At 55.2% G+C, this 24752-nt stretch overlaps 1 protein-coding gene across 1 annotated transcript; it reads right to left on the reverse strand.

The window, feature by feature from the left end:
• Positions 1-5098: 5098 nt before the first annotated feature.
• EEF1A2 (eukaryotic translation elongation factor 1 alpha 2) lies at positions 5099-12745 on the reverse strand. The gene is made up of 7 exons (XM_003787776.2): positions 12546-12745; positions 10864-11043; positions 9918-10214; positions 8568-8718; positions 7230-7486; positions 6210-6444; positions 5099-5510 (listed from the first exon to the last, which is right to left on the reverse strand). Exons 1-7 carry the CDS (start codon positions 12687-12689, stop codon positions 5383-5385), a joined length of 1392 nt encoding a protein of 463 aa, XP_003787824.1. The 5' UTR covers positions 12690-12745; the 3' UTR covers positions 5099-5382.
• Positions 12746-24752: the final 12007 nt, after the last annotated feature.

The following is a 24752-nucleotide window of genomic DNA, read 5'->3' on the forward strand; positions in this document are numbered from 1 at the left end:
TAGAGCCCCGAAAGCCCCCACCTTCTAGTGGAGGGGCAGGTCCACACCCTAGGTTCACGGAACATCCACTCAGCTCCTTCCCATGCCCCAAAGATTGAAGGAGATGGAGGGGGAAATTTTCTACCCCCCTTAATAGGATTTGGGAACATTACCTCTTCCCTCCAACTGTGTCTTCTGACTCCCTGGTCAGACTGCCCCCATCTTCCTAGGCAGCTGAGCCCTGGAACCTAGCAGTCCTAGCTGGCTCAATATGTCCCAGCCTCAGATGCCGGCTGGCCCTGGGTGAGCTCTCTGGACCAGGAAGCCAAGCCTATGGGCTCAGAGAAGGCAGAAGCCCAGCCCATGGCCCCCATATAATGCCCCCACCCCATCTCCAGGGAGACAGGCCTGGAGAGCAAAGGCTGGTCCCTGCCCCACCAACCCCTCCAAGCCCATCCTGCAAGCTCAGCCTTGGCCACACCCACTTTGCATCCAGTGCCTCCAGTATGACCCAGAGGCTCTTAGGAACTGACGCCCTCCTCAGCCCCCAGAGTGGAGTGAGACAGTGGGAGGAGATGCCAACAGCTGACTCCACATGGCCCACCAAGGAAAAAGCCTTCCCCCAACCCCTGCCTGCCTCTCCCCAGCAGGGCCTCAATCCTCTCTCCTCTTCTGTTTCTAGTGTTTCCTGCCCCTGCCTGGGGGATCCCACAGTCCAAGCCTAGGCCCTGGTGAGGAGGCATCCTCAGCCTCACATACCCTGGCTAGGAGTCGCAGCAATCCTCATCCTTGCCCACCTCCTCCAGCAGAAGATCCTCACATTGAGACTCCAGGAGCTGTGAGTGAAGCCAGGGACTGAGCCTCAGCCTGGCAAAGGCCACATCTCAGGGGGAGAGGCTTTCCCTCCTCAGCTGGGAGTTGCCTCAAGAGTCTGGCACCTGCTGATCAAGTCCTCCCCCTGGGCTGGCTTCTCCTGCATGGTGCTGCCTGGGGACACCTCCCAATGACTCAGCCCTGACTGTAGGCCACATAAGCAGAGCCAGAACACACACATGCATGGCACACATGCATGCAGAAATGCACATACAGACACACATGTATGTGCACATACACATAGGCATTCTCCCCTTTCCGAAGACTCCAGGACACCCTCCAAGTCCTCCTCTGAACCTCACATGGCAAGACAGAGGCATACACAATTCCACATCCAGGCCCTGAAGTTTCTATCACCCCAGGACACACCCCAGTCACTTGTAAGCACAGTCATTCCCATACCACAGCATATAAGAAGTCCCTGGGGTCGTGTCTCTGGGACCCACCTGCTGCAAGGCCCAGTCCCTTGGAAACAAGCCCAGAAGCCATTGTTAGGACCTGGGCTGTCACTGCCTGCCATCTGAGACACTCTGAGAACTTAGGGGAGGGAAGGGAGCCCTGGGGAGATGGGGGCAGAGGACACACCCGATTCAGCCAGCCCAGCAGGGCATCACAGCCTCTCAACTCCTCAGGAATTTTCCAGCGGTGTCCAAAGTGCAGATTGAAGCTGACAGTCAGGTGTCTTGGTGGCTCCTATTTTAAATTATTCACCAACCCCAAGGCAGGTCCACCTCTTGGGCCCAGGGTCCTCCCTATTCACATATCAGCCCTGGTCAGGCACAAGCACCAGTCACATCCCCTCTTGGCCCCCCACCCCTGCCAAGGGTATGCCAGGGACACTGTCCTGACTGTGGTCCCCACTCTCTCCATCACCATCCCATACAACTGCCCACCAGGCTCCCCAAGATGACACCCACAGAGGTCTGCCCAGTCCTCAGCCACAGAGAGCTCTAGCCCCGCCTGCCATGGGGAAAGCCCCACCCACCACAGGCCAAAGGAACACCTTGAGTTTGTGCCTCCACCTCACACCCCTGCCTTGAGTATGGCTCCTGGAGCTACAGAAAGCCAGTGGCAGTGGCAGAGTGACCATGCCAAGAATCCTTTCACTTCATACTGGGAATGATCCCCAGGGCAGGTGCCCCAAGAGTAGATGGTCCCCCTTCCCAATTAGGTGCTACCCCAGAGCAGGTGCTCCTCCCTGGAACAGATGCTCCCCACGGGTAGGTGCTCCCCCAGGCAGATGCCTTCTGACTTTTTCATGGTTAGAAAAACAAGATGTGGAGACACCACCAGCTCCATTGCTCTTCCTCTACAGGTAACAGAGCTGGGATTTGAACCTGTGCCCTTGCCCACACCCCTGCCACCTAGAGCATGCTGCCACCATCCCTGCATCCCTCAAAACCTTCCAAAAGGCCCCCAGGGTTGAGACTGTTGAGACTGTCCACAATAATGCCAAGACTTTTCACTCTGACTCCTGTTGGTACAGGGTTCTCCAGAGGCCACCGAACACATGACGACATTCCTATGCAGTGTGTTGTGGATTCTTGTGTTTTAAATATTTATCACATTTCATTTCCAAGCCACAGATAGTGATGGACACAACCTGTAAAAGGGTCCTCAGACCAAAGGCTTGAGGATGGCAGCCTAGAATAATAGCAGATGCACTGCCCAGTGCCCTCAGCCCTGTCCCTGACAGGGACACATACCTCTCTCCTTCCTCTCCCAGATGGGTCTTTGATCAGTGACTCTTGCCTACCAGAAGCCTCCTCACCCACCCATCCTGAGTGTGGGCAATTCCAGTAACTTCCCAGAGCCCATGACTGCACCTGCCAGTGTGGGCTTTGGCCTAGCCCGTCTTCCCCAGAGCCGACAGTGGACTGGACACAGATGAGCCTCCCCCCACCATGGTCAGTGGAAAAATCTTGATGCCCTAATTGTATGTGTAGCCTCCCCAACAGGAACCAGGGAGCCTAGTCACTGCCCAGTCCTATCCCAGGCACCCCACCCTGAGCTGTGCACTAGGGGTACAGCATGGCCTAGAGCCTTGGGGGCAGGTATCGCCACCTCAGGAGGGGAGCCAAAGGCACAGAGACACTCTCTGGAGGATTCATCCTCCCAGCCAAGACATCTGCTGAGCACTCTGGGGCAGCACGGAGTGCTCCCCCATCCTCATGCCTTCCTGGGCCCTTCCCCTGCTGGAGGGGGCAACAAGGCCCAGGATGCTCCAGAACCAGCCATTACAGGCAGGTGGGCAGAGATGGGCAGAGCTGGGCAGGTGACTGGCCTTGCCCCACCTACAGCATCTGGGTGACCCAGGTTCACAGGGGCCAGAGTTTGTATTTGGGGGCCCACTCAGCCCCTCAAGGACTGCCCAAAAGTGGCTTCCTGAAATACCAGACAGGGACTGTTTTTCACTCTAGACCCATCTCAGGCTGACAAATTTCTCCAGTTTGACCCCAATTCTCACTGGGCTAAGTATGGGGCAGGTAGGTTCTGCAGGGTCACCATAGATCCCAACCATCAAAGATGATGGTCCAGCAAAGGCCAAGGATGGGCTGGGGGGTCCATCTGCAAGCACCTGGTATCATTGGGTAGGGTAACCAAATAAACGAGTACCATTTCAGTGTAAATATGACCCAAGTATTTTATACTAAAAAATTATTTGGTATTTATCTGAGGTTCAGATTTGACTGGCATCCTGTATCTTTATTTGCTAACTCAGCTGCCCTGTCTGGAGGCCTTAGTAGCCTAACATTCATCAGCCCAACCCTTCCCACATGGTCTGTGGGCTGCCAGACCCACTCCCAGGGGAACCGAGGTCCCAAACCACACTCCTGCCCTCTTACTCATGTGAATTTTCAGGGGACCCCCATTTTGGGATTAGGCAAAGATACCAGCAGGGTATCAAGGGCCCCTGGAACTAGTGTGTCCACATCTCCTGATGGCAGAATTCCCCACAATGTAGGCTGCCTCATTTCCAGCCTCAGCCAGCTCAGTGGGCTAAGCATGCCCCCAGGACATCAAGCCCTAATTCCTGGGTTCCTGGACCCCATGAAGGTGACTTCTTGTTGCAAGAAAGGATTTTGCGGGCAGCACCTGTGGCTCAAAGGAGTAGGGCGCTGAGCCCATATGCCAGAGGTGGCGGGTTCAAACCCAGCCCCAGCCAAAAAAAAAAAAATGATTTTGCAGCTTCAGTTAAGGATCTTGACATGGAGAGATTATCCTGGATTATTACAAGGGCGGGCCCTAAACACAATCACACAATCCATCTAAGAGAGAAATTTGATATCCATACAGGAGAAGGCAACGTGAGCAGGAAGGGAGAGGGTGGAATGATGTGCCACAAGCCAAGGAAGCTGGGAGAGCTAGGATCAGATTCTCCCCTGGAGCTTGCAGAGGGAGCACCACCCTGGTGACACCCTCATTTCAGCCCAGTGATTCTGACTTTGAACTGGCCCCCAGAAGCCTCAAGAAACCAGTACACTGGAGCCTTGTGGTCAGCCTGCCTGCCCCTAGAGACCAGAAGTCCAGTACCTCTCTCCAGTACTACAGGAGAGAGGCCTCAGGGAGTCAGCTCAGCTTGGACCAACCTTGGTCTGCAATCACAAGACCAGGTATAGGCCCAGAGATGTTCCAGGAGCAGAGAGGGGTGTAAAAGGGAGTTCCACCACCACCTACCCTAGCCAGCCAAGGTCAGGGGTACTGACCATTTCAGACATACCCTCCCAGTTTCCAAAGGCCAAGGCCCTGGGTTGGACAGCAGGAGGGACAGGCCCTGGCTCCAGCCTCAGGTGACCAGCTTGGGAGGGAGAGAGAGACCAGGTTCAAGGTCACAGGGACCATGTAGCCCAATGAGGAATATGTGTGGGACCAGCACTCATGGGACAAGCCCTCAGCTCTCATTGGTCCTCAGAGAGACCCCCAAAAGACTCAGTCCCACCGGTCCGAAGGGATGAGTCTGTGCCCTGGGTTTGCCCCAAAGGAAACTTCATAGGCCCTCATAGCCCTCCAGGCCAACTGGCCTCAGATCCCGACCTCTGGTGCTGGGTCTCGGCCCTGAGCGGTCGACCCGCCGCCCACCCTGGTCGGCGCGGGAAGACATCTGGCCAAGCCATCCGGAAGGGTGCTGAAGGATGCCGGGCAGGGCACCGGGACTGTAAGTTCTTGGGAGAGCTCAGGGAGGGGCCCAAAGACAGCCCTTCCGCAGGGCGTAATCCCCCCACCCGGCAGCAGGCGCACACGGCTCTGGGGTCGCTCAGTTTATTGGTAAAACGGGCACTGAGCGCGGCGAGCGCTGGACGCGGAAGCCTGGGACGGCGGGGCGCTTTTCCTCTTGAAGAATTTCCACTGGACCTTGATGGCGAGCATCCAGTCGCGGACCGAGAGCCTCTCGCAAGCGGAGGTGCAGACATGCGCCTGGCGGGGGGGCAGGGCGCCGGGGCCGCGCCGCGGGCGGGGCCGGGGCTGGGAGCGGGGCCGGGGGCGGGGCGCGGCGCTGCCGGGGATGGCCGCGCCGCGGGCGCCCGCGCTTCACTTGCCCGCCTTCTGCGCCTTTTGTGCCGACTTGGTGACCTTGCCAGCGCCGCCGCTCTTCTTCTCCACGTTCTTGATGACGCCCACGGCCACCGTCTGCCTCATGTCACGCACGGCGAAGCGGCCTGCGGAGAGGGGCGCATGAGGCTAGGGAGGGGCGCGTAGGCCTGGAGATGTGGGCCGCGTGAAGGCGGGTAAGAGCGCGTAGGCCCGGGGATGCAGACCCCGTGAGGCCCGGGCGGGGTGCCGAAGCTAAAGATAGGTGCGCGGAAGCCGGCAGAGCAGAATGCGGCGCGCAGCCGCACTGGCGCGCGCGTGCACGCGCCCTCCCGCGCAGTCCCAGCCGCCCCAGCGGAGCTCTGCGTCTGCTCCCGTGTGGCGGCTACGTCCGCAAAGTCCTGCCTGTTTATATGGCAGAACGATTAGCATACAGGGCTCTCCCAAGGCGATGGTGGGGCAATTAAATGATGTTCAAAACGTTCTTAGAATACGCTTCGCTCAGAGAGCGCCCCGTTAGCTGTTAGGACAATGGCCAGCTTCGGCCCAGCAACCCTGCCCAAGGCAGCTGTCAGATGGAGGTCTGCGGTTAGCCACTTGGGGCGGGTCGTAATTCAGCCGCTATACTAGGTGTGGGCCTTAGTCACTCCAGGAGCCCTGTCTGTAGAGAGGACACCATCCCAGCAAGGTGGTCTGCTCAGCAAGGAAGGTTGCCATGACAGAGGAGGTCCCACGTTTGTCACCAGCACCCCCATCCCTGCCACCCAGCAATCCCCTGCCTTCCCCAACCACCTCCAGGGCTGCCCCTCCCAACCACCCCGGCTTACCGAGTGGTGGATACTGGGAGAAGCTCTCCACACACATGGGCTTTCCCGGGACCATCTCCACGATGGCAGCATCACCAGACTTCAGGGACTTGGGGTTGTCCTCCAGTTTCTTGCCGGAACGCCGGTCAATCTTCTCCTTGAGCTCCGCAAACTTGCAGGCAATGTGCGCCGTGTGGCAGTCAATGACTGGCGAGTAGCCGGCACTGATCTGCCCGGGGTGGTTCAGGATGATGACCTGGTGCAGATTTTTATGTGGCCATCAGGCACAGTGGGCACCACTGAGCTGGACTGGAGGCTACAGTCATGGGGATCACCTCCTGGAGCCCACAGTGCTAACTGCAGAGGAAGCTCAGGACCCACACCCCTAGCTCTGGACCCAGCATCCTCATTAGCCACTTGGCAATTCATAAAGAGATAAACTGCTGACAGGTGCATTGCTTGAGACACCCAGGGCAGCGTATACAATGCCAGCCCTGGGCAGAACGAAGGTGATGTGGTGACAGAATTGTACGTCATGTATTTCAGTTACATTTCAACAAAGCAGTTTTTAGAAATCATTGTCAGGTACATGCCTGTACTCCCAGCACTTTGGGAAGCCCAGGTGGAAGGATCACCTGAGCCCAGAAGTTTAAGGTTAGTGTGAGTTATGACGATACCACTGCACTCCAGTCTGGATGACAGAGCAAGACCCTGTCTCAAAATTTAAAAAAAAAAAATCATTGCTATCTGAAGAGGTGATCAAAGAGGGTGCAATGAAAGATGTAGAGAATGAAAGTCTCATGAGATGTCTCAGGCAGTCAGATAATGAAAGCATTTTTTAAGGCAGTGTGTGACCCACAGACCTACCCAGCACCTGGTTCCCCTCCCAGCACTGGCTTATCCTCTCAAGTCCTGAGGGGCCTGAGATGGGGGCTGCTTCCCCCTGGGCACCAGGCAGCATGCCCGGCAGCAATCCCCCTAGGAACATCTCTGGGGCCCTACCTAGGCAGGGCCCCACTGGGTACCAGTGCAGCCACCCACCTGGGAGGTGAACTGGGCGGCCTCCTGTGGTGGGTCGGACTTGCTGTCCCCGCACACATTGCCCCGGCGGATGTCCTTGACTGACACATTCTTCACATTGAAGCCGACGTTGTCGCCAGGCAGGGCTTCACTCAACGCCTCATGATGCATCTCCACTGACTTCACTTCCGTGGTGATGTTCACAGGTGCAAAAGTCACCACCATGCCCGGCCGAAGGATGCCGGTCTCTACTCTGCCCACGGGCACAGTGCCAATGCCTGGTAGAGAGGAAGGGGGTTGTGGAGGCAGGCAGGGCAGAGGGGCTGCAGTGCGCAGAGCCTGGAAACCTACAAAGCTCAGAATGTGGTGGGGACTGTCTTCTCTGACAGGACTATAAGGACACATGTGGAGGGAGTGCAGGGAGAGGAGGCTGGTAGCAAGCAAGGCAGACACAGATTCTGGCAAAAATGGAGGCTCCCTGACCCAGTTGGGGAAATAAAAGTCTGAACAAGTGTGAGCTCCCAGTGACCAAAGGAAATCAGCAGAGGCAGAGAGGGGAGAGGCCAGGGAAGGAGAGGGCCTGTCAGGGCCTGGGGTCCTATCTTTGCTCCAGTGTCCCTGGAGGAAGCACTGTGAAGACCCCTCCTCTCTCTGAGGACCCCTCCTTGATATTGCAGCAGCAGTGAGTTGTGGCCCACACCCCTAGAACTGCTCCTGTGTGGGGCCTGATGGCCCTGGTCCAGGAGGGAGGGTTCTCTCTGCTCAGTCTCCACCATGGAAGGGGCATCTGTTCTCCAGCACAGATGTGCTTAGACCCAATTGTATTTTGTCTTCCCTGGAGCATGGGACATCTTCCACCTGATATCACTGGGCTGTGACAGAGACTTGTCTGACACTCAGAGATAAAGGAGACAGGAAGGTGACTATAATGTGCTGGGCAGAGCATGACACCCCCACCCTGCACAGACCCGCCCTGACATCTCTGGCTGGAAGCTGCCTACTTGTACACTCTTGGGGAAAGGGGGGCAAGGGGGAGGCTTGTGTCCACTTAAGGTCTCTATTTCATTTCATGAACAACATTTCTCACTCTGGAGGAGGCAGTGTCTCTAGGAGACTGGGACCATGGAGGGCATGTGAGTCACCTCTGTGTCCCTGTCTTATGCCACCAGCTGCCAACACAGGGCTGGACACTTAACCTGACAGGAGAGAAACCCTGGCAAATGTTGAACAGATAGGGTGACAGCCCCCCAGAAAGTGTGCAGTGTGAGGAGATACCCCAACCTCTGAGCCCCTTGTGGGTGGGGAGGGTGGGGAGCACCTGCCTGGAGCAGCAAGCTCTGGCATGGTGCCCTCACTCACCGCCAATTTTGTAGACATCCTGCAGTGGCAGGCGCAGGGGCTTGTCCGTGGGGCGTGTTGGGGGCAGGATGGTGTCCAGTGCCTCAAGCAGGGACACACCACTTGCATTCCCTTCCTTGCGCTCCACTTTCCAGCCTTTGAACCATGGCATCTGAGCAGGAGGGAGAAGACTGGTCAACAGGATTGCAGAGACCAATGATGGCCTCCGCACCCCACCCCACAGCATGCTGGATCATGGCCCTCAGCTTCCTGGGATCTCCAGGAATCCTGGTGGACACACAACTGGGAGGGTCCAGTGGAGGACAGCACAGCCCCTCCACTGCCTCCAGCTGACAGTTCAGCTCTTTAGACTTCTGGTGGGGGGAACAAGAGAAGCAAAGCCTCCACTTCAGCCCAGGTCCCCAGGGCCTGTGACCATTAGATCCCTGGCAGGGCAAGTGACCAGAGAAGGGTCAGCCTGAGCCCAACCCCAGAAACAACTGGTCCACCAGGCTGTCCCCAGGATGGGCCAGCCCATCAGGCAAAGCCACTCCCATCCACCCCATACAATCAGGGGAAGGGGAGGGTCTGATAGCACTGTGTCCCCAAGCCACCCTTGGGACCTGTGTCCTGCCTTTTTCGTTGCTGAATTCTGGACACCCCTGTCAACAGATGGTTCCCAGAGCGTGGGTGGGGGAGGAGGAGGGTGCCCACTCAGCAGACCAATGGGAACCAGGGTGGGGTGGGGCAGGAGGCTGGATTCTCCCAGGAGGGGTATCTGCTGCACTGGGTCCCCGAGGTAATGCATGATCCTCAGGTAAACAACACTCAGCCAGGCAAGCTCCAGGCCACTGGGAGCAGCCCTGTCAGCTCTGTCCTCCCAGCTGCTGGTCTTCTCCCTGGCTTCCTCAGTGTGGGCAGCTGCAGCACTGGCCTCAGCTGACTGGCCACCCTCCTGAGCCAAGGATAGAATCCTAGGAACATGGCCTCAGGTTCTCCAAAGCATCTCCACTGGTCATCTCCAGCCAAGTCAGTCCCTGGACCCCAAGCTACCTAAGCTTCCAGTTTCCCAGATGTCTGGCCAATGGCCAGGAGCCAACCCTCAGCCTTGGCAGCCAGAGCAGCAGCACACGCACTTCCCAGAGCCCAGCTCCATCCTAGGACCTGTTCACCACCACCACAGGGGCTCCTGGGAACCATGCACATGGGCCTGGGCACTGCAGTGTCCACTTGGGGGAGTGCTCCTGTCCACTGAAGGGGCCTGTGAGGGCTCTGCAAGCTCCAGGCCCTAAGTAGAGTGGGCTCTGAGCCCATAGGCATTGTTGGGCTGCCCTGGGCCCTCAGGGAGAGCTCTCCACTCTGCACACTCACATTGGGAGAGGGCTCCAACATGTTGTCGCCATGCCAGCCTGAGATGGGCACGAAGGGCACTGTGGCCGGGTTGTAGCCAATCTTCTTGATGTAGGCGCTGACCTCCTTGACAATCTCGTCGTAGCGCTTCTCACTGTACGCAGGCTCCGTGGAGTCCATCTTGTTCACGCCCACAATGAGCTGCTTCACACCCAGCGTGTAGGCCAGCAGTGCGTGCTCCCGTGTCTGCCCATTCTTGGAGATGCCAGCCTCGAATTCGCCCACACCTGCTGCCACTATCAGCACTGCACAGTCCGCCTGCCCGGCAGGGGCCACCATGAGCCTGGGACCCTCTCCCATCCAAACCACTCCAGGCAGACAGATGGAGACTGGGGGGCCTCCATCTCAAGGATGGTGGGAGCTCATCTGCCAAGCCCTGGGCTAGAGATATCCCTAGCAGGCTGTGTACCCTGGAAAAGTCACTCAACCTCTCTGGTCCTGTCCCTCACTTGAGGACAGAGTGTGGGCACAGTTGTAAAAGCAGCTTGGAAGAAACTCCAAGAACAGGGAAGACTATGTGTGTTAGGGCTGCCACCCACGTAGCACCATGTCCCCCATCTGTATCTGTCTTCCTGCCTGTGTGGGTGCCCCGTGAAGTCCCACCCCCAGACTCACCTGTCTGCTTCTCCACCCACATCCCACTGGCCTCACATTTTTCTGTCTGTGGGGGCTCGGTGTGTCCACACTGCCCAGTCCTCACAGATGCCCTGCCTACCTCAGATACCAAGCACTGAGTCAGTTCTTGGGGGGCTCTGTGCCAGGTGGGGTGAGGGTGGCAAAGGTGAGGGGTCCCCACCCTGGCAAAAGGCACAGGAGCCCCCACTACCCCAGGGTGACTCAGGGGCCACAGTGGCCTGGAAACAGTGCATAGCTGCCCCACCATGGCTCTGCCCCCAGACCTACCCACCTGGGATGTGCCAGTGATCATGTTCTTGATAAAGTCACGGTGGCCAGGGGCATCAATGATGGTGATATAGTACTTGGTGGTCTCAAACTTCCAGAGGGAGATATCAATGGTGATACCACGCTCGCGCTCAGCCTTCAGTTTGTCCAGCACCCAGGCGTATTTGAAGGACCCCTTCCCCATCTGGAGGGCATGAAGGTCACAGCTCAGATCAGGGTCTGGAACTTAGCAATCATATACTCACCAGAGCTGACCCTGGGGCACACACATCGCAGAAGATAGGCCTATGAGAGGCAGAAGATGGGCCTCCAGCATCCCCTTGCTCCCTGCGTGAGTCCTGAGACTGGCAGATTCTCTCTGGTGCCAACACTCAGACCCAGCTCTGCCCAGGGCCTTCCACTCTCGGCCTCCACCTTCAGCACTGGTGCCACGATGGATGCAGATGAACATGTCCACCAGCAGGTGGCGCCAGGGCATGAAGCCTCCAGGTGGTGTGCAACCCCCCTCCCCTGGCAGAGGGCTCCCCTTATCTGAGGCCTGGGACTCTACAGATCCCTTCAACAGCCTTGGGGCTGTCAAATAAATAATCCCCTGTTTTAATTTGTTTAAGGGGGAAAGGAAAAAAGAAAGCTCAAATGAGGTTGTAAGGAGAGCTGGTTTCCCAGCTCTTTCCATAGCAGATGAAGTCTCCCAAATGTCTCAGCACTTCTCCTCCCTTCCTTGCACTGCCTGAGATGGGGGACTTTGTTCCCCCCAGAACATGGTGGCTGCTGTCTGCAAGCACCAGGGTTCAGGGTTCAGTGAGCCCCCAGGATCTGGGCTGGGCTGCAGTCATTGCCCAGTGGGGCAGAGCTCCCTGCCAGGACCTCCAGCGGACCAGCCTCTGCTCTCCAGGGAGGCTGCACAGCCTGAAGGGCCCCCATCCGCCAGCCAGACCAGGGTAGATAGACAGGGACCCATGGGAGGGGTGTGGCTTAGGGCACACCCAGCCCCCCTGGAGCAGGGGCTCAGCCCAGAACTGCAACTGCCCCTCCCAGCCCAGAAGGAGGTTTCTCCCAGATCTCAGGGCAGGGGTGGAAGGCTGGAGAGCAGACCCCCACTTATCCCTTTTGATCCACAGGTCTCAGGCATGAGAGAGGGGCAGCCCCAGGGACAAAAGGCCCCTAGGTCCCTCTCAGGCAGCCCCCAAGCCCAGGGCACCAGCTTGGACAAGTCTTCTCCAGCCCAGCAGGAGCAAATTGAGCGGATGGGCGGGCTGCCCATCAATCAGCTATTAATAGCAGCTCTGAGTCCCTGATGGCTCCGGGACAAGTGAGGGCCACACCATCTACAGCAAGCAGCCAGGCCCTGGCCTTGGGGGCAAGGTAACGAATGGCTCAAGGCCCTCCAGCCTGGAGCAGCAGGACAGAGAGTGCTAGAGTCCTGCCACTGAGCCTTGCAGGGCAGAAATGTGGGATGCAGGCCACATCCCCATTGTGGGGCAAATCTGACAGGGCCCCCACCTCAAACCCCTCAGAGGGAGGCTGCGCTGCCCACCTCACCCTCAGGTCTTCTCTGAGACAGACACCCCACAGCAGGCTCCTGGCAGCTTGGCTCCCCTCTTGCCCACACCTGGGTACCAGCCACCAGCAGGAGCCAGTCCCTCTGGGGAAGAGGTGTGGAGGGTGGGAGCCCCCAGGGCTCACCTCAGCTGCCTCCTTCTCAAACTTCTCAATGGTCCTCTTGTCGATGCCCCCGCACTTGTAGATGAGGTGGCCTGTTGTGGTGGACTTGCCTGAGTCCACATGGCCGATGACCACGATATTGATGTGGGTCTTCTCCTTGCCCATGCTGTTCCGTGGGGGGGAGGAGCTGGCAGGACCTGGGGTGCTCTGGCTCAGGACGGGGGAGGAGGAGGGTGCTGAGAGGTGCTTCTGTAGTACCAGGGTGGAGGAAGAGGTGACAGGGAGCCCAGCAGAGATGCTGCCCTGGCAGGGTTTGGTTGCACATCCCTGCGCACAAACCTCGCCCCACACTGGGTGGGGAGGGAACAGCCCCCAGCCTGAGCCTGGTGAAGCTGGCGAGCACTCCCCACACCCACACTTTAGCCGAAACGGCCCAATCTGCTGCCAACGTCTGGGTGTTGGTGCCCACGGAGCCCCCGCGCCTCAGGAGGGATAACCTGCATCTGGAGAGACCCAGAGGCACCGCGGGGCGAGCCCAGGGCCAGCCTGCGCCTGGGTGATGAGTCACGCTGCCCAGCTTTCCAGGCCTATCCTCAGTACTGCTCCCCCCCCCCACCAGGCTGGGCCAGGGACACTGCGCCCCACCCCCACCTGCCGCGGCAGAGATGGCCTGTGCTCCCACTCCCCTCCCGGTACCCGGCGCCATCTTCCTCTCACCCCTGCCCAGCAGGCTGGCACCAGAGCCCGAGCAGGCGACGGTGGTACCCAGATTAGGGACTCAGAATAGCTCGAACCCCCCTCCAGGGGGGCAGGGGTGGACAGTAGGACAGGGGCAGGGGCCTTGTCTGGCTGGAGAGAGAGGATCTGGCCCCCGCCCAACCCAGCAAGTGCCGGCAGAGATGCCCTCGGCCCGGTGGGGGGCGTGCAGGAGCACCCTTCCCCCTTTCCTCTGGTCAAGGCCCCAGGTCACAGCCCCAGTCCCCTCCTGGAGGTCAGTGAAGAAACCAAGACACCCAGGAGGAGAGGGAGCCTGGGGAGGAAAGGGCAGAACGTGCACCCTAGTGTAGCGAGGGACCCCCAGATCTCACTACCTCCCTAGCCCCAGGTCCATCACCCCGGCACCCCCGAGGCCCGATCGCCTTCAGCCTCCAGCACTAACGATACTGCCCCGACCCCGCTGGCCCCCGCGGCCCCAAGGTCACGGCTGCTGGATGACCGCCGTCCCTGCGTAAATAAGCAACGCGGCGCCCCCTCCCCAACCCCACTGTCCGCGAGGACGGACCCCGGTCTAGGAGCGCGCGGGAGGCGGCGAATGCTCCAGGCTCGCGGCGCAGCCTAGCCAGGCGCTCGGCCTGGCCCCGCTCTACCGCCAAGACCAGTGCTCGGGAAGGGGTCCCTCTGTGGATATCTGGGGCGGGGGCGAGGACCCAGAGGCCGAGCGTCCTTACCCGGAGCCGAGGTCTCAGCCAGAGGGACTGGCGGCGCCGACAACGGCGGTTTTATCTCTCCGGGAGGGGTCCGCCTATTGACGGTGAGAGCGCAGCGCACTGCGCCCCTGCACTACGGCAATGCGGTACCGCGGGGGAGCGGGCGGGGCCGGGGGCGGGGACGCAAGGCACGCGAGGCGTGCAGGGACCGCGGATCCACGGACGCGCGCGGGCAGGCGCGACGGAGACGCTGGGAGGCAGCTGGGGAGTGAGCCACAAAGACGTGCGCTGAGCGGGGCGAAGGCAGGGAGAGGAAAACAGGCAGCGACGGGCGGGGCGTAGAGCTGGGGGCAGGGAGAGGAGGCGACAGAGATGAAGAGAGGACAGAAGAGACGCAACAGGGGTCGGGAGAGAGGTAACAGAGGCTCAGACACACAGGCTGGAGAGACGCTTTGACATAAAAAGAGGTCCCCAAGGATGGGGCAACAACTGAGGACAGGAAGCTGGCAGGTGGGGTCAGGGGAGTAGGGGTTGGCAGGTGGGGTCAGAGGAGCAGGTGGCCGGGGGGGGGGGGCTGGGTCCAGAGCCTGAGCTGTGTCCTGGCCTATGGCACCAGGTGAGGCCTGCTTGCGTCTTATGTCCAATGAACAAATGAGGCTAGTCTATGAGGGCTCTTCCTCATGTGGTCCAAGGAGCTCTTTGGGTGGGTCTCTAGAATCAGCCCCTGCACTCACCATCCAGTTCACCCAGCCACTGTGACAGGCCTGATCAGCAGATCCAGCCCAGAACATTTTCCACCTGGGCCTCTGTGCAGGATGCCTGAAGTAAAGCCCATGAATGCTGGCAGGGACCCCCTGATGTGCACTCCTAGGTGGCACATCTCGAAAGGCTGGACCAGCCAGAGACAAGTCAGGTCCAAGCAGACCCAGGACTGACCCACTAGCCCCCACCCCCAGCCTCACCTTGGCACTCAGAGGGTCACAATGCCAAGCTTGAGGTCGGCCGTATTCCACAGGAGGAGGATTCCCTGAAGATCCCAGGTAGATGAGGGCAATGAACAAAATGGGTGTAAGGAGAGGTGTAGCTGGCTTGTGCATGTCAGGGCTCTCTCCCAAGACACCAATACCGTCCTCTCATTCAACCTCTCATCCAAGTGCTCTCACTTTCCCTGACAGAGTCTTCACAGGTGCAGGCTTGGTCTCCGGAGGTGTGTGCTAAGTGAGAGCACAGGGGCCATGCCTATTCCCACAGGCCTGCTGTAAGTGTCCACTGGGTCTGGACAGGTGAAGCCCCAGGCCTGGCACCTCTGCTGGAGTGATACCCAGCTGGCAGGTGTGAGGAAGGAAGAAGATGGGGGTCCAGGGCAGGACTTGGGAGGGGGTGGCTGTCCCTGCATCTGCATCAGGGCCCTCCTCACTCCAAGCCAGGCCCATAGCAAGGGGGCTTCCCAGATGACCAGCACTTCTGAGGGCTGCTGATACCATCAAACAGGAGCCAAGAATTAAAAATAAATGCTTGATGAGAAAGCAAGGCCCACCCCACACCTAGCCAGCTGGCACTACATTTAATGCCTGCCTCCCAGGAACCTGGAGGTCAAGCCAGGGTGCAGGAGGCCAGCTTGCTGCAGATGCTCTGTTGGCTCAGGCTGGTGAGTCTTCATCGGCACCTACCCCACCAGAAGCCACTGCTCTCCAGCCCCCGGCTCACTCATAGCCAGCAGCCTGTGAGGCCCCCAGGTCCCAGGCTCCCTGCAGCTAAGGACAGGTGCCTCCGATATGAGTGACTGCTGATGGGAAAATGCAGTATCCTCCCTGAAGCACCTGTGTACTGACCCTTGGGAAAGGCATTAGTTGGTTTCTGAAAAGGGTCTCCTGTTGCTAGGACACACTTGGCCTACTGGTGGCTATGCTGCCCTATAGGGCCCTGGGCCTGCCTGCTTTCTGCTCTGTGAGGGTGCAGCAAGGAGGCCCTCCCCAGGTGCCAGCACCCTGATCCTGTACATTGGTCTTCAGAACTATGAGAAATAAATTTTTGCTCTTTATAAATTACACAGTCTTAAGTATTCTGTTAGAGCAGCACAGAAAACCAAAGACACCATTAACTGGGGAATAGCACTGAATGACTGCTAAGAAGAACCACAGCACATGCTGGATCATAGCAGCCACAGTCACTAAGCTGTGAATTCACAGTGTGCAGGCAAGAGCTGCCAGGCTGGCCCCTACAACACAGGCCAGAGGACCTCGGGAACCGATGAGGCCATTGGGCACTGGAGGCCAGGCATCCTGCCCAAGGTCACACAGCAAGTAGCTGGTTCTGAAGGCCTTACCAAGTCATTGTGACTTCCAGACAGAAGCCCAGGTCCCACCATGGCCATGGCCTGTGCTTTCTCTGTCCCTAGGTCAGGCTTTCTCTGCCTTCTAGGCCTCCTTGGTAGCCCTTCTGCTACATCTGAGTCACTGGTGTAACAGCAGGTGGGGGGGTCTTGAGCCAGAAAAAGACACCAGTCAGTCAGGGCTGCTCTGGGAAGAGGGACAGAGGGAGGGGCAAGGTCCTTGCCCCTCCTCACCCCTTGGGGAGCCCCCAGGGCCCATTCATGAGCTGTTTGGGGAGACACAGGCAGCCCTTTCTTTGGCTGGCTAGGGTTTCACCAGCCTTAGGAAAGAAGATCCAGCTAAAATTAACCGTTATCAAGCTGTCAGCCCTAGAAATAAACCTGCCTCCCATTGGCTGTCAGTGATGTCACTGCCGGGTTAATAATAGCTTGTGTGTGCATAACCAACCACCTGTGCCGTGTGCCCTGCCACCAGTTACAGCCAGGCTGCCATCCTGGGGGCCGCTGCCCTGGGCAGGTGGAGGCTGCAGCCCAGATTCAGACAGAGCTTGGAGATAGGGTGGGGATCCAGGGGCTGGAGGAGACCCCTCCACAACCTCAGAATGTCTCTGGATGACCTCGCCCCTGGTCCTGGGCCACAAACTGCCCTCTGACCCCAGAGCATGTGCAGATTTATTCACTTAGAATGGAGCATCTTGTCTGCCAGCCTCGTGGACAGCAGGGCCTGGATGGCCACTGGGACAAGGTCCCACCTGTGGCCAACTCCCCAGGCTGAGCACCCAGGGGGCTGAGCAAGCCCTTGGGGCAGTTAGTTAAACCATCTCCATGGCAGAAGAGGACTCCTTACCCCTGGAGCTCCACTAACTCAGGGAAGCTGAGGCCAGGGCAGGCAGCACGCAGGGCAGCCGGTGTCTAGGCTGAGACATATGAGTCCCACAGGGGAAGAGAAGCCTGGCCTACCTGACACAGAGGCCACCTCCAATGTCCCAGCAGGGATTGTTGCCACGGGAGAGGACGCCACAGCAGGAGAGGCACCTTGTCCCCAGGAATGCAGCCTTCCTGGAGGAGATCAGGGATATGAGCTCTTGGATATTTGAGCTTCTGGATGGAGGGCCCCTCCACATTCAGCCCATTGTAGCCTGGGAGGTTAAACAGGAGGTGGGGTCATTGACTGGGGGGGTCAGCCTCTGGGACCCCTCAGGGTGGTGGCCTGGCCGTGGCCTGGGTTAGGGCAGACATATCACACGCCCCAGGGCTCAGAGATAGGGAAGAACCTGGTAATGGTCTGCGGGCCCACTGCCCCACAGCTGGTCTCCCCTAGGCCCAGGCGGAAGAGGGCATCAACTGCATAGCTAGGTCCAGTGGAAAATGAGGGGTCTTGGGTCTGTGATCAGGTCCCTCCAAGGCTCACTGAAAGCAGAGCCCAGCTGATGGCTCTGCCCTCCCAGCAGCCAAGCAAAAGGATACACATTGTATGTTCATTTACATAAAGTTTAAAAACAGGCAAAAGTGATCTATGGTTCAAGAAGCCAGGATAGTAAGTCAGGATAGTGGTCCTTTGAAGGGTGCAGTGGCCAAGCGGTGTGAGGGGGCGCTCTGTTTCTTGGTCTGGTCCTTTGTAATAATTCATCAAGCTCATTTGTAACTTGTGCACCTCATCTGTTCCCCATCACTATGGCTTTGTCTGTTGGGGAATGTCGGGTAAGGCACAGGACACAAACACAACACATCACTTTGGGGGCTGGCTTTCTCCACTCAGCGTACCTCTGAGCTTCACACAGCCTGTTCTGTGTGTGAGCGCTTTGCTCTTCTGCATCACTGAGGACGGGTCCCCTCTGAGATACCGCTGCTTGCTCACCTCTAACCCCAGTTAGGGCCATTGTGAACAAAGCTGCCATAACATTCGCATACAATTTGCTCTGCAAAGTTTGTTTTCTCTTGCACAAATGCTCAGGAGTTGAGTGGCTGGGTTGTATAGCAGGGGAATGTTGACCTTTTTAAGAAGCTGCCCAGCTGACATCCATGGTGGTTGTACCATCTGCAGGCCCACCAGCAATGTGTGACAAAGTTCTAGTTGCTCCATGTCCTCAATAGCACTTGATACTGTTGGTTTGTTTGGAAGTTTTTCTTTAGCTGTTGTGACAGATGTGTGATGGCATGTCACAGTGGTTTTAACTGCCATGTCCTTTGTGCCTAATGTTTTGAATAACTTTTCATATGGAGATTAGTATGTCATCTTTAGTGAAGTTCCCATTTAAGTCTTTTATCCTTTTATTAAAACAGCTTTATCAAAGTATCATTTACATACCATAAAGTCTACCTACTTTAAGTATACAATCTCTCTTACTGTACATATACCATTGTGCAGCATCACCATAGTCTATTTATTTATTTTGAAACACAGTCTCACTTTGTCACCCTCAGTAGAGTCCCATGGCACCATAGCTCAAAGCAACCTCAAACTCTTGGGCTCAAGTGATCCTCCTGCCTGAGCCTCCTGAGTAGCTGGGACTACAGGCACCTGCCACAACACCTGGTTATTTTTAGACATGAGATGTTGCTCTTGCTCAGGCTGGTTTTGAACTCTTGAGGTCAAGCAATCCACCCGCCTTGGCATCCCAGAGTGCTAGGATTACAAGCATGAGCCACTGTGTCCGGACACTATAGTCTAATTTTAGAACACTGTCACTGTCACCAAAAAGAAACCTTGAACCATTAAGTAGTCACTCTCACACTCTCTGCTACCCCAAATCAAGCCCTGGGTAACGACTAATCTGCTCTCTGTCTCTGTGCCTCTTCTGGACAATTCATGGAATTAAATTGTACAATACATAGTCTTCTGTAATTGGCTGATTTCACTTAGCATGCTTACAAGGTCTGTCCACACTGTAGCACCTATTAGCCCTTCATTTCATTTTATTGCCAGATGACTCTCTATTCCATGGGTATGTCACATTTTGTTTATCCATTCATCAGCTGACAGATGTTTGGGTTGTTTCCACTTTTTTTTTTTTTTTTTTGAGCTAATGTAAATAATGGTGCCAGGGTGCACTAGGCTTGTTTTCATTCATCCTGGGTAGATATCTAAGGACCAAACTGCTGAGTCATGTGACTGTCTTTAACCTTTCAAGGGACTGCCAAAATGTTTTCCAAAGTGGTTCTACCATTTCACATTCCTAACAGCTGTGCTGCAGGGTTTTGATGTCTTTGATGTCACCATGTGTTATTGTACATCTTCGATTAGAGTCGTTCTAATGGCTGAGAGGTGATGTCGTCTGGCTCTGATTTGCGTTTCCTTAATCACCAGTGATGTTGGGCATCTTTTCATGGGCTTATTATCCATTTGTGTATCTTCTTTGGAGAAATATCTGTTCACATACTTGGCCCATTTTTAAATTGGGTTGTTTGTTTTCATTTTTGTTTTTGTTATTGTTTGTTTGCTGAGTTGTTTTTTAGTATTGAGTTTTGTGAGTTTTCCGTGTGTTCTGGATTCAAATCCTTTGACAGAGGGGTCAAGTATCTTCTCCCAGTCTGTGGTTTGCCTTTTTAATCTCTTAACAGGGTCATTCACAGAACAGAAGTGTTTAATTGTAATGATATCCAATGTGTCCATATTTTCCTTAAATAGATCATGCTCTTGACATTGGCTTACTTAGTTCACAAATATCACCTCCTATACTTTCTTCTAAATGTCTTATAGGTTTACATTTTATCTGCAGATACACTATCCATTTGTATAGTTCATTTTTTTTATAAGACGTGAGATTTAGGTCAAGGTTCTTTGTTTGTTTGTTTGTTTTTACATGTGTAAGTCCAATTCTTCCAGCACCATTGGTTGAAAAGATTATACTTTCTCCATTGAATCACTTTTGTACCCTTCTCAAAGAACAAATGGATGGATTTGTTGGGTCTATTGTGTTACAGTGATCTGTGTTTCTATCTCCTCAGCAAGACCTAAACTTGATTATTTTAATTTTATAGGAATGTCTAAAATTGGAGAGTATATAGAAAGGAGTGGTGTTAGGAAACTGTAAATCCACCTGCAAATCCACCCTTACCTCACACCATATAGTAAAGAAAAAAAAATCAATTGAAATGGATCAAAGATCTAATAACAATATAAAACTGTTAGAAGAACACATAAGTGTGAATATTTATGAACTTGGATTCAGCAGCACATTCGTAGATATGATGACACTAAAACCACAAGCAACAAAAGAAAAGATGGATAAATTTGGCTTCACCAAAATTAAAAACTTTTGTGCATCAAGGGACTCAAGAAAATGAAAATATGTGCAAATCATATTGTTAAGGAGCTGTTATTCAGTATACATAAAAGAACAATTACAACTCAATAACAAAGAGACCAATAACCCACCTAAAAGATTAGCAAAGACTCTGAATAAACCTTTATCCAAAGAAGATACAAAGGCTCGGCGCCTGTAGCTCAAGCAGTTAGGGCGCCAGCCACATACACTGGAGCTGGTGGGTTCGAATCCAGCCTGGGCTCGCCAAACAGCAATGAGAACTAGAACCAAAAAATAACCAGGCATTGTGGCAGGCGCCTGTAATCCCAGTTACTTGGGAGGCTAAGGCAAGAGAATTGCTTAAGCCCAAGAGTTGGAGGTTGCTGTGAGCTATGATGCCATAGCACTCTACCCAGGATGACAGCTTGAGACTCTGTCTCAAAAAACAAAAACAAAAAAAGAAGATACACAAATGGCCACTAAGCACACAAAAGATGCTCCACATCACTGGTCATTAGGGAAATGCCCATCGAATCCATAGCGAGATACCTTACACTTTTTTTTTATTTGAGACAGAGCCTCAAGCTGTCCCCCTGGGTAGAGTGCTGTGGCATCACAGCTCAGGGCAACCTCCAACTCCTGGGCTCAAGCGAGTCTTCTGCCTCCGTCCCCCAAGCAGCTGGGACCACAGGCGCCCGCCACAATGCCAGGCCATTTTTTGGTTGCAGCCATCATTGTTGTTTTGGTGGGCCCAGGCTAGATTTGAACCCGCCACCTTAGGTGTATGTGGCTGGTGCCTTAGCCACTTGAGCTAAGCAATTCAGTGTCCCTCACAAGATTAATGGATAAACAAAATACCACATATCCATACAGTGGAATGTTGTTCAGACAGAAAAAGAAATGAGTGTCAGCCATGTGTCACAATGTGGATGGACCTTAAAAACACTATGCTGAGTGAAAGAGGCCAACACAGATGTCCACATAGTATCTCAGTCCATGTATATGAAATGTCCAGAACAGGAAAATCCACAGAGCAGAAAGGGGGTGAGTGGGGAGCTGGGGTGATGCCTCAGGGGGACGGAGCTTCTTTGGGGGGTGAAGACAATATTCTGAAACTAGATAAAGGTGGTGGTTGCACAGCACTGTGAATGTTGTATGATGTCATGAATGGTACATTTTACAAAGGTTAATTTTTTTTTTTTTTTGAGACAGAGCCTCAAGCTGTCCCCCTTGGTAGAGTGTCGTCATAGCTCACAGCAACCTCCAACTCCTGGGCTCAAGCGAGTCTCCTGCCTCTGCCTCCCAAGAAGCTGGGACCACAGGCGCCCACCGCAACGCCTGGCTATTTTTTGGTTGCAGCAGTCATTGTTGTTTTTGGCAGGCCTGGGCTGGATTTGAACCCACCACTTCAGGTGTATGTGGCTGGCGCCTTAGCCACTTGAGCCACAGGTGCCGAGCCTACAAAGTTTAACATTATGATATGCAAATTTTACCTCAATAGAAAAATTTCTCTACAATCTTAATTTTCAAAATTGTCTTATTCTTGTTCACTTGTCTCTCCATCTCAATTGTAGGATCCACTTTTCTATATCTTTAAAAAATCTGGCTGAAGGCCGGGCGTGGTGGCTCATGCTTATAATCCTATAATCCCAGCACTTGGGCGGCCAAAATGGATTGCCTGAGCTCACAGGTTCAAGACCAGCCTGAGCCAGAGCGAGACCCATCTCTTAAAAATAGCCAGGCATGTTCTGGGTGCCTGTAGTCCCAGCTACTCAGGAGTCTGAGGCAAGAGAATTGCATAAGCCCAAGAGTCTGAAGTTGCTGTGAGCTGTGACACCCTAGCACTCTATCAAGGGTGACAGCTTGAGATTCTGTCTCAAAAAAAAAAAAATCTGGCTGAGCTTTGTATTGGAATTATAAATCAATTTGGCAAAAATCAACATCATTACATGTCGAATCTGAAACTCCTGAACCCAACTTGACTCTCCGTCACTTAAGTCGTCTTTAATTATTCCATTAGCATTTCATTTTTACAGTTCAGTTAGAATTCCTTGTTCTAACTGAACATTGCTGGTGTACAGGAACAATGTAGACTGCGTGTGTTGGCTTCATGTCCTGTGGTCTTGCTAACCCCACTTATTCCTAAGTAGCTTTCTTGTAGATTCCTTGGGGATTCCTGTGTAGACAGCCATGCTACCTGTGAGTCGGGACAGTTTTATTTCTTCATTTCCAGTCTGTGTGCCTCTAATTTGTTTTTCTCTCTTTATTTTACTGGCCAAGACTCCCAGCAGATGCTGAACGACGTGTCAAGAGCAGTCATCAGATCTGCATCCTGGGGAAGCTCTGCATTGGCTGGAAGCACATCCTCTGAAGATGTTCTTTCCTATTCTGGCTTTCCCGACAGACCCGTCATGAACACATCTTCAAGGGTACTCATTTGTGCATTTTTACAACAGCTGGTTTAGAGTCTGTTGGATAATCCCAGCTTTAGCACTGAGGGGACCCCACCTGAGTCTCCCTTTCCCCGGCAGCTAGATCTGGGGCACAAAGATGGAGCCCACTGGCTGCTCCTTTCCCAGAAACTGAATCCTGACACACGACACACATTCTGTACCCCAAACCCCATCTCAGCATCTGTCCCCAGAACCTGTTGCACTTCCGCACTTCCACAGGAGGGAGTTCCACAGGGTAGCCACAGTGGGCAGCCAAGCACCCAGCTCCCTAAAGGGTCCCAGACCCACCTTGACCCCAGTCACACAGGATGGTATGGGTTCTGGCCACTGTCCAAACCCAGCATGCATCTGTACCCAGGGACTGGAACACAATCTAATCAAATAGTACCTAATGGTTGCCACTTGACTATGATGACTGAGTCTTGAAAATGGAAGGAGAAACAACAGGTCACCAAGCCCATCCCATGAAGCTGGAGCTCTAAGCTAGAGAGGAGAGTCCAGAGCACCCCCTGGAGGTGCCCTGGGCAGCTCTGAAGTCTCTTCTGTGATGGTCAAGGCTTCTCCATCCAGAGGGTGGGGGCGACCCTGTGTAAGGGGCATAGGCTCCATGGCTTCTCCACCTCTAGGGAGAGCTCTCAAGTCTGCTGCACTAAGTGGTGAGTCAGAGGACTATAGCCAGCCCCTTTCCTCTTCTCCTGTCCCCCAGCTTCCTGGGCCTGAGCCAGCCAGGGAGGCCCAAGGGAAGGACAGACCCTCAGGCCTACTGGGAATCATCCAGGACCTGCCCCATTTGTGAGCCTGGGTGTAGGAGGCACTGCCACAGCCTTAGAACAGGACATCCCAGGCCAGAAAGCACTGGGGCAACACCTACTCTGCTCCCCAACCTCCCCACACCCATAACAAGCCCCAGGGCCTTTGTATATGCTGTGCTGCCATCAGGAGCACCTCCCTGCTCTAGTGCTGAGATTGTATTTACTCAGCCTTCAGTCCTGAGCTGCACACGGGCAGCTGGGCCTACCCAGCCAACCCAGCTCTGCACACAGTCCTCATGCTGCACCTGGCACACAGTGGGGCCTACTGAATGAATGGGGAGGTGGGTCCCATCTAGAAGCAACAACAGCAAGGCCAGAGCCAGTGTCCAGTCCTGAGCTCCCCCAGCAAAAGGCCAGGCAGCCCTGTATTCTCATAGATCCCTAAGCCAGCTCCCTTCTCCAGAGTAGCCCCCGAATCCCAGCTGTTTCAACTCAGAGCCGCCATGCAATGGGTCTGCTCTAGGGGACTGACCCAACTGTCCTCCCACACCACCCACCCTGGGGCAGCACTTTATATCCTGTCCAGGCCCCCAAGGGTTGGCACCAGCCCTTGCCCTAGCCAGCTGTGCCCCTGTTGAGTAACTGCTATGCTTAGGATTTGACTAGACACTTCCCTCTGAGCCCTAACCCCACCTCCAGGGCTGTAGAAATCGTCTGAGGTCTTCTCCTGAGGCCGTTGTACTGTCAGGTGCTGGACAGGTACTGGGAAGGTCCTGAACTGGCCTCTCCAGCCTCAGACCCTGCAGCTACATTCATTTGAGGTCCATGTGAGCTCCCAGAAACACAGGAGTCCAGGCAAGGGGTCTTCAGAGCTGCAGCTCAAGCAGCCAAGACAAGCCTGGCTCTTGCCAAAACAGTCCCACCCTCCTGGTGTCAACTGGCCTGACCCATCTGCCTCTTCAGTGACCCTGTGTGCCTCTCCTACCATGGCCTGAGAACCATGTCCCAGGGTGCCCA

The sequence above is a fragment of the Otolemur garnettii genome, unplaced genomic scaffold (assembly GCF_000181295.1).
Source record: "Otolemur garnettii isolate 467f Iridium unplaced genomic scaffold, OtoGar3 scaffold00023, whole genome shotgun sequence".
NCBI classification, from domain to species: Eukaryota; Metazoa; Chordata; class Mammalia; order Primates; family Galagidae; genus Otolemur; species Otolemur garnettii.

What these genes read in the sequence shown, in the direction of transcription:
- EEF1A2 (XM_003787776.2), bottom strand. Translation starts at nt 12,689, where the DNA reads ATGGGCAAGGAGAAGACCCACATCAATATCGTGGTCATCGGCCATGTG. An exon ending in TTGAGAAGGAGGCAGCTGAG is followed by an intron (nt 11,044 to 12,545) that starts GTGAGCCCTGGG and finishes CATGCCCTCCAG; the next exon opens with ATGGGGAAGGGGTCCTTCAA. An exon ending in TGTTGGAGCCCTCTCCCAAT is followed by an intron (nt 8,719 to 9,917) that starts GTGAGTGTGCAG and finishes CCTCCTGCTCAG; the next exon opens with ATGCCATGGTTCAAAGGCTG.